The 9,592-nt window shown below is 53.4% G+C and overlaps 2 protein-coding genes across 3 annotated transcripts in view; both read right to left on the bottom strand.

Annotated features, from left to right (window-relative positions):
• Nucleotides 1-9,592, bottom strand: part of LOC123145289 (fatty acid desaturase DES2-like) — a 15,428-nt gene that overhangs the window by 5,125 nt on the left and 711 nt on the right. The window lies entirely within an intron of this gene.
• Nucleotides 5,730-9,592, bottom strand: part of LOC123145288 (fatty acid desaturase DES2) — a 4,596-nt gene continuing 733 nt past the window's right edge. The window contains exon 2 of one of the 2 annotated variants that reach the window (XM_044564659.1): nucleotides 5,730-7,318. In XM_044564659.1, coding sequence (XP_044420594.1) covers nucleotides 6,151-7,314 — 1,164 coding nt within the window. In that variant the 5' untranslated portion in view covers nucleotides 7,315-7,318 and the 3' untranslated portion in view covers nucleotides 5,730-6,150. Of the gene's footprint in view, nucleotides 7,322-9,592 lie in introns of both variants that reach the window. The other variant, XM_044564660.1, reaches the window with a different exon arrangement.

The following is a 9,592-nucleotide window of genomic DNA, read 5'->3' as shown; positions in this document are numbered from 1 at the left end:
TCCTCCCTCCTCTCCTCCCCTCCCCTCCCCTCACGGTTTCTCCTCCCTCCTCTCCGGTGAGCTCCTCCTCCCTCCTCTCCGGTGAGCTCCTCCTCCCTCCTCTCCTCCCATCCCCTCATGGTTTCTCCTTCCTCCTCTCCGATGCTCCGGTGAACTCCTCTCCGGCGACCTCCTCCTCCTCTCCGGCGATGTAGGCGAGCGCCTCTCCGGTGACCTCCTCCTCCTCTCCGGCAAAAGAACGTACAAGATCCAAAAACAGGAACGAAATTTGAAATAATATCGTGCAAAAAAACGAGCAAAAAATGGGCAAAAAAATCGCGATCCAGATCCAAATTCAAAATTCAAAAATAGCAATGGCGCACGGTGGGGGTTAGACGGTGCGCCACTACTATTTTCCCGCCTTCAAAATTCAAAAATACTAATGGCGCACCAGTGGCCTATACTAATGGCGCACCGTGGCCTATACTAATGGCGCACCACTGATGCGCCATTAGTAAAAAATACTAGTGGCGTGATGCTAGTGGCGCACCAGTAGTGCGCCATTAGTAGGCAAAACTGGTGCGCCACTAGTAGGCCTTTTCCTAGTAGTGTTGCATTGGCGAAAAAGGTGTGAAATGACCCGTCCGGCTGTCGAACGTCGTCGGTCGCGAGTGGGCCGAACGCCGCCTTCCTTGTTGATGGCAGGATGTACGGGGTTGGGGCGGCGGCGGAGGGGACACATGCTCCTTGAGGTCCACGTACAACATCCTTGGTCGGAACTCTCTATGACGCCGCTTCCCTCTCGCGCTGCCTCCTTCGTCGGTCCCTCCATGCGAAGTTCTCTGGCTTGCAGCTCGGTTCCACGGACAGGAGCCCCACGGACGACGCCGAGGCAACATTCGTTACGGTGGTGGGGGACGGGTACCCGGCGACGACATCTAGGGCGGCGGATGGGGGAGGAAGGGTGGACGACGGTGATGGCTCGAACGCTGGAAATAGTGGAAGAACACGTGAAGATGGCGGTGTATTTGGTGCAGTTTATGGTGGGTTTGGCCCGCCTGGTCCGACGTGGTGGACGTGCATGGGCGTCTCCGGGCCTCCTCATATCCTACCCAAATTTTGGCTAGATATGAGGCATGCCAGTCAGCCGGGCGTATAGGACTGGTATGAGGAGCCCGTCTGAATTAGGTTTTCTTTGACCGGTCAATGATTGGGCTGTCCGCCTAGACATATAGGGGGATTTGCGGAGCCTGCCTGTAGATGCTCTTAAAGAGTGTTTCTCCTCCCACAGTTGTGTTGGTGTCAGAGCATCTGTAGCAGACCCCTTATACCACGAAACTGAAAACACGGTTTTCAGTTCGTGGAAAACGCGTTTTAAGGGTCGGTTTTAGTTGCGGCCGAATAGACCTCTCAATCTTAAACTGTAAAACCGAATATTCGCTTATATTTTTCCCACGTCTTTTTCTTTCTCTCGTCCGTGCCCATGGTCAACTTGCTTGCTCCTACGAAGCCGACGGACAACGCAGGAACCGACCAAATACGGAGCCGCCGGCCACCAAATACGGAGCGGCCAAATACAAAGCACACGAAGCGGCCAAATCCAAGAGCTAGCGAGCTCCGTCGGGGAGGCAAAGCTAGCTAGCTAGCTCAACTCGAATCGATCCAGGAGCGAGCTAGCTAGCTATCTCAACTCAAATCGATCCAGAAACGAGCTAGCTAGCTCGCTCGCTCAGCTCGAATCGATCTAGGAGTCGCCGCAGGACAGACGCGGGCGGCCGATGGCGGGCGGCCGGAGAGCCGAGGCGGCGCGGACGGGCTGCCGGAGGCCGGGGCGGGCGGCGGGTGGCGGGCCGGGGCGGCGCGGACGGCGGACGCGGACGGGCTGCCAGCATCCAGGGACAGGCGGGACGACATCCGGGATGGCACGGACGGCGGACACAGATGTTTCCAGGGCAGTTGGGCTCCCGCCAACTGTTTTCTCACGATACAGGGCACCGTAGAAGCGGATGCAAAAACTGTGTTTTTGTGGAAGGGGGATTTTACCGCGCCCCTTCAAAAAAATTACGGGTCGGACGCTTTTAAGGTTTCTGTTCGGGTCACTTTTTTCGCCCAAAATCATAAACTGACGGTTATTTTACGGGTCGGCGATATAAGGGTCTGCTAGAGATGCTCTCGCTTGATCAAATTTGGTCTATGAACACGAAAAAAATTGTTTATGGACGGCTGGACCTGGCTACGCCGTTGCCGTTGCCAAGCCCATGCCCACTCGAATCATCCATTTTGTCTTGCTGCGGCTTCACTCGAATTGCACGGATGCAGCCGGCGCCGGCGAGTTTTTTTTGTGTGAGTGTGTGTGCGCGCGTGCGTGCGTGCGTGCGTGTCATCCATACGAGCACGACTCGCCAGCTGAACAATCGTTTGGTCCGGACTCAGCCCTCAAGGTTGGTCGACGACAGAGCTCTCCACGCCGTGCCCTATGGCCATGCGACCGGGCGTATCTGTCGGCCGATCGATACACGGAGCAACCACGCAAGTTCTTTGAAATTAAAGAAATAAACAAACAACCACGCAGAACGCATGGTTAGCAATCACAAGGCTGTATCCGTCCATACGCAGGACTCTTCGGAACCACGAGTATCACTGCTGCGTCGCGTCGCGGGACTGTTCTTCAGAATCAGAACCGAAACAGGGAAGCAATCAGTCAGAAAGAGTATCTCATAGCATGATAGCATGTGTGAGATTTATGTGATGTTGCCGTGTGAACCACTGTTGCGTGAGCTCTCGGGTCGGCAGGACGGACACGGAAGAGCGTCGTCTCCCTCCCGTGTATCATCAGCATGAGTTATTATTGAAGTTGCTCCATCCCATTGAGGCGTTCCGTTAAGATCGAGGCGGAGTAAATCTCCTGCTCCCTGGCACGGCACGCATCTCGTTTCAAACGTCACGTGCAAATGCCAGGAAATGCGTACGCACGCTCGGTGGCACCACGACGACATTGCACTTGTCCGGTTGACCCTACGTTCCGGCCAACTCTCGGCTGGAAATCCGTAGTGCGTGCATTGAATTTGAACCCATGGCTGCACATGGGACGGGAGGGACCGGGGATATTGCACCGGCCCCCGGCCACGCACATCAATTTTAGATAGTACGCATGGGCGAGAGAGAAATAAATTGGCGGTAGGCTCCCGTTTGCAAGAGAGACAAGTCGAGGCTCCAAAAGCTGACTTCACATTCACAAGCACAGTTTCCTGGATTATTGGCGCACACTGGGCTGCTTGGGACGCTCAAACACAGCTTTCAGCATTACACTGTGCAAGATTGCTGGATTTGGACCGCTAACAACGCTGACCACAGCTTCGAGATCACAACATGACAGCGAAACTGGACCTGGAAGGACCAAAGCACGAAACTTGATGATACCCCGCGCGTTGCTACGGGAATTGATTGCAATAAGATTTGATTTCATGGTATATAATTATTTAGTTAATAACACATGAATCAAATTTAAAATACATACGCCTTGTTGGATTCGATTATGTATGGTTGTGAAATATTTATTTGAGTAAGTAGAATAAAAAAAAATCCCATACATGGTTGTATGTGGTTGAGAGTCTTTTTCATGCATGGTTGCATGTTGAGGTGCTCTTATCCCATACATAATTGTATGTGATATGACATGTTTGCATTGAGGATGATTCGTTTAGGTTGTATGATATTCCCTCTGCATCAAAATATAAGAGATGTTTTGATACAAATTGTATGAAAAAAAACATCTTTGATATAGAGGGAGTATTGCATAAGTGTCGACCACAAGACATACGCTGTTGCGGAATTGTTTGCCTTAGAGGAACTCTAAAAGATCCCACAAAAATCCGTCATGCAAAAATAGTATATGGTTCCCCCTAAACAGGATTTGCAGTACCACGCAGCATCGGGCAGAACAGATCCCGCAAAAATCATCAACAGTCAAATGTGGAGCCCACTAGTCTATAGTTGAATTTACAACAAGGTCCTTCATGATAGTATATAGATTGGAATTGGGTCCCCTCCCTCACATACACATCCACACATTCATCTCGCGGAGTGCATCAAGCAGAAGTGCAGGATTCTGCGGCGGCCTCCACTGGAGCGAGCCATGCCTGCGGAGGCCTCCACCGGATCGAGAAGGGGCAGCCTTCACCAGATCGAGCGGTGTCTACGGCAGCCTCCTCCTCACGCCTGAGGCAAGTTACTGCTGCAGACAAGCGACAGCTTGTGGCCGAGCTCCTGCGGCGGGGCGAGCAGCAGCCCGAGGCGGGGCGTATGCGGTCGAGCTCCTGCTCCCGGTCGACTCCTCAGTATCATACGCTCCTCTGGCTGGCCACCACTTCTCTTTTATTTGGCCAAAATCAAGCTCACGAGGTGGCGATGCTAGTGGCGCCGGGTCCGACGGGAGTGGTTGGTGCCTAAAAGTCCCTCCCGCCAAAGATAGAGGAAACTACAAAACCATGATGAAAAACTGACGATATGGGATACGCGGGTCGAAATATACAGCTCCCCCAAAAAAGGACGCCCATAAGTGTCACACGTGTAGGCGTGGGGCTGCCAACACATTTTGTGTGGTGTATAAGACGAACAGCCCACACACTCACGTGTGGGCAAAAAAAGTAATGCCCACACACCTCTTTTTTCCCCTCCCGATCCCTCTCACACGCGCGCGTGTGGGCGAAATAGATGACGCCCACACGCCCCGTACGTCAGCCCTCGTACCTCGTGGTCCCGCACGCCCGCGTGACAGTCACCGCGCGTCCCGCAATTGCCATGGTCCAGACCCTCGTCTATGTTCGTTTAACTGCAGTTGCCATGTCGCTGAACTTCGATTGCCATGTCGGACAACTACAGTTGCCATGGTTGCTCAACTGCAGTTGCCATGTATGGTCTGATCTACTGCAGTTGCCATGATTTCAAAATTTTAGGAGTTGCCACCCACTAAACACTAGGCAGTTGCCATGTAGCACTCTACAAGAAGGCATGGCAAAAAAACATGTTCGGGTAAAAGAGAGAGTTGACATGTGCTCACAAGCACGTTAGGGCAGTTGCCATGTAAAATAAAGAGTTGTCATCTGCTTACGTGCATACTACGGCAGTTGCCATGCACCATGCAAAAACACATGACAACTCGGGTAAAAAGAGTTGACATCTGCTTACAAGCAAAGCTAGGGCAGTTGCCATATACCTGCAGAAACACATGGCAACTGCCAGCTTTGGGTGTGGGTGAAGTGATAAACGTCCACACACCAGCCCCCTCTGCGTGCGTGAAACTAGTGTGTGGGCGAATTGCTAAACGCCCACACACCAGCCCCCGTGTGGTGAAAAAGAACGTGTGGGCGACCGGATGAATGCCCACACACCAGCTTAGTCCTACGTGGCACACAAAAACTGCTAGAACGCGCCAAGATTCGTGCAGAATTGGTTGGATGAGAATCCATGCGTGTGGGCGAGTTGCCAGACGCCCACACGTGTGGGCGTTAAACTTTTCGAAAAAGAAAAAAAATAGAGGATGAGTACGTTTTTTGTCCTGATACCGTACATCGGCAGTTATTTGCAGGATGTACAGATTTGCAGCATATGCTAGAGTTGCTCTTAGCACACCTTTCCTGTGGACGAGCTCCAACCGAGTGGACAACCTTGGTCGACAGACAGAGCAAGCAATCATCCACTCCCAGAGAGAAATAAAGTCACGAGAAAGAACATCCATCTAGACTTGGGAGTACTCAAAAAAGTTGCCCTTCCTTCGACGATCAGTTATTCCGCCATAAACACGAAATGGTCTACAACAACATGACACGGACGGGGGGAGATGACGCCAATGCAATGACAGACGCACACACAACACACGCGGCCATGTCCACGGCCACGGACACCAACGATGACCGCCGGCCAAACCTAAGCCGACGACTAGAACGCAGAGAAAAAGTAAAGACGGAACTGACCAAAGTCACGGACACGCTACTCTTCCTTGCACCACTCAGCTCTTCTAGCATTGGCACGGTAATAGTAGTCTTCTTTTGTGCCCAAATGCCCTCTGCTATCTAAAGACTAACCATATGGACTGTAGGTAGATGGATGGAATTACTTGGTAGGATCTCTTCTCTGAGTTCTTTCTCCAGCACAGTTGATGGATCTTGGCGGCTAGAACTTGTTGCTGTACCAGAAGACCCCCTTGCGGTCCTCGGGCTCGACGTAGATGCACTCCTTGGCCTCGCGCCATGTGGCCTTGGCGACGGGGGTGGGGTCGAACTGGTAGTACTCGCCAAGGATGGGCTTGATCGCCTTGGTGGCCTCCATGGCGTGGTAGTGCGGCATGGTGGAGAAGAGGTGGTGCGCCACGTGCGTGTCCGTGATGTTGTGGAACACGCGGTTGAGGATGCCGTAGTCGCGGTCCATGGTGGCGAGCGCCCCGCGCAGCCAGTCCCACTCCGTCGAGTCGTAGTGCGGCAGCGCCGGGTGGGTGTGCTGCAGGTAGGTGATCAGGACCAGCCACGCGTTCACGATCAGCAGCGGCACGCCGTACACCCGCACCACCCACCAGAACCCGAACGACGACACAAGCTTCAGCAGAGCCAACGACACGGCCAGCACTCCCACGTCTGAGATGAAGATCTGAGCGCGCTCCCGGTCGTTGTAGATCGGGCCGTAGGGGTCGAAGTGGCAGGCGAAGCGCGGGTACGGGCGGCCCGAGGCGTTGAGCGCCAGGTACAGCGGCCACCCGAGGGTGAGCTGCACGACGATGTGCACCAGACGGCCGATGGGGTTGTTGTAGATGTAAGGAGTGTACCACGCCAGCGCCTCCTTCTGCTTGGGGACGAACACCTCATCACGCTCCAGCGACCCGGTGTTGGAGTGGTGGCGACGGTGGCTGTACTTCCACGAGAAGTAGGGGACGAGCAGCCACGAGTGGAGCACCAGGCCGACGGTGTCGTCGAGCAGTGAGTAGTCGGAGAAGGCGTGGTGGCCGCACTCGTGGGCAATGACCCAAACGCCGGTCATGACGCAGCCCTGCACAATCCAGTACAGCGGCCAGGCGCCCAGCTGCAGCACGGTCGGGAGGGTAGGGATCCAAACCAGCGCCGCGTACAGCAGGGCCGCGACGATGACCAGGTCATGGACCACGTAGGAGAAGGACTTGATGATCGAGCGCTGGAAGCAGTGAGGCGGGATTGCCTTCTTGATCTGACCCAGCGTGAACGGCGGCTTGTCCGTCGGCGAGCGCTGGTAGGCTGCGCCGCCGTTGGCACGGCCGAGCTGCTCCTGCTTCTCCCGCTCCTTCTCCGTCATCCTGCCGCCGGCACCCATGTTGCTGCTGACAACAAAAAAGCATAGGTGGTCAGATGGCACGAACGAGGTTATAATGTATTCTTATCATAATAGATCAAGAACAGAACAGTATATTCTAGCAGCATGATTCTACAATATTGCTATGAACGAAAATATCTATTAAGCTGACTATACTCTAGTTCTGCTGGCGCACGACAGGGGCAGCGACGCAAGGAAAACACGAGGGGGTGTTATATCATCGCCCACGGTGGTGGTGGCGTGCCCCGATGCTAACAAGATAAAATATTCCTCCCTTCAAAAATATTCCTTTCTCTCTGAAGAAAAGAGATAAAATATTCCTAGATGACATGCCAAGTGGGGGGATCGCGGCATGTGCGAGCCCAATGGCATGTTCAGATTCCCTTTCGGGTGCGTGCACCGCAGCTGCTTCACATGAGCTGCTGCTAAGCTAAATTCAGATCTGCCCATGCCTCTAAGCAATCACAGACAAATCGTCTGCCGTACTTCAGTAAAACACAGGGATAAGGTGACCGATCCAATGGTTAAAGGAAGGATATGCGCCACAAACTCGGTCAAAATGAGGCAGTGCGCGGCGAGTCTTGGTTCATACGCATGTACATATCCAGTAAGATAAGGTGATCAAATCCTACCAGACACACCTAGGACGGTCAAATATAAGCCATCGACCATCTCTTCAAGTAGAACGCCAATATGGACGAATACGTCTCTCTCTCCCGCCTCTACTCCCTCCGTTCCAAAATAGATGACCCAACTTTGTACTAAGTTAGTACAAAGTTGGGTCATCTATTTTGGAACGGAGGGAGTACGACTAAGACATATTCAGTCAGAGCCGAGTCACCCACCTACCACCCCTCGTCTCGAGCACACCTCCCCGCCGCAGCGCAGCAGTGGGCGACCGAGACCAAGGATCAGCAGTAAAACGAGGTACCACGTGATCACCACGTTGAACAGGGCGCATCTTCAGGCGGTAGGTGGACTTCCGATTCAGATGCCATCGACAAGGTGCTTAATCTCCTTGCTTTTAAGAGAGAGAAAGAAGCCCCACGGCCGAAGCATAAACCATAATACAGGCAGCTCCGGATTGCGATGTTCAACTTTGCTGATTCATGGCAATAAACCCCCTCCAGCTGATTGATTAGGACTGGCATGCTGGATTACACGACTGATTAGGACTGCTGGCTCTGGCTCCGCGTGATTAGGAGGAGGACCAGAGCGCGGCAACAGGGAACCCATACGGGCTACCAACCACGGTTGCCTACAGGGCAAGCGCAGCGAGGGTTGCGGTGCTATCCAAGTTGGACGAGGGCCCATGGGCACCCAGATCTGCGCCTTTGGTCGCTTGTGCGCGTCCAGCTAAGCTGTCTGCGGCCGGAAATGAGAAAAAAAGAGGCGGTGCAGGCCCGCCCTGCGGCTGTGGGCCTGGATCCGCCGAATATTGCGCAGGCTCTGTCTGGCCCACGCAGGCTTCTCTGTACCTTAGCGCAGGCACGCGGTCGTGGGGTGACGAAACGGAAGGGGACAATCGCCACCGTCCAGGCGCCGGCGACAGAATATCTGACGGGGTCGTGAATCACGGTGACTTTTTCTAGGTCAGGAGCAGCGCGCACGAGCCCGCCAGCCGCCGCCGCCGACCAGCGCGTGAGATGCGACGTGCTGAAAGGAACGGCCTAACTTTCTTTTTTTTCTTTCTTTCTTACGATGATATGATAGTATCCCAACGACTTGAGCACGAGAAGCATATGGCTCCGCCTGCCGTGCTTCGTTGGAAAAAGAGATTTTTTGTGCTAGTCATAACGGCCACGGCATCGGCCTGCCTCTCTGAGAACTGAAAGATTGCCTGTCGTCAAAGGCCAATTAGTATTGTTACGGCCTAATCACGACCTGGAGTAATTGTGTATTTGTGTTTGTGTTTCTGAATGAAAATCGGGTCCTCTCATCCTTCATCAAAAGAAGGAACACATGGGGACTACGATTTTGGTGCGGCTTTTCAAACAAAACTACTAACGGTAGCTGACAAAAGTCAGCTGCGTCAGAAAAGATGGCAGATTTTACGAATCTAAAATGAGTGGTAACGGCCGAGGTGCAGAGATCAGGACCCAAAAGGCGTACCGAAATATCTGGATACCATCCACACCAATATCCTGCAGATCTGGTAGCAAGATGCAGCAGAATCCGCGTTTAAATGTCTACGCGCATGAGCGCTAATCAGGGGCGATTCGTTCTAATCCTGCCCGTTGCTACCTCGGGCGAAACAGTGCATGGGACACGCACATTT

Source organism: Triticum aestivum, chromosome 6D (genome assembly GCF_018294505.1).
Source record: "Triticum aestivum cultivar Chinese Spring chromosome 6D, IWGSC CS RefSeq v2.1, whole genome shotgun sequence".
Lineage (NCBI taxonomy): Eukaryota > Viridiplantae > Streptophyta > Magnoliopsida > Poales > Poaceae > Triticum > Triticum aestivum.
Note: the sequence above shows the minus strand (reverse complement) of the source record. Positions and strands in the feature narration are given on the sequence as shown.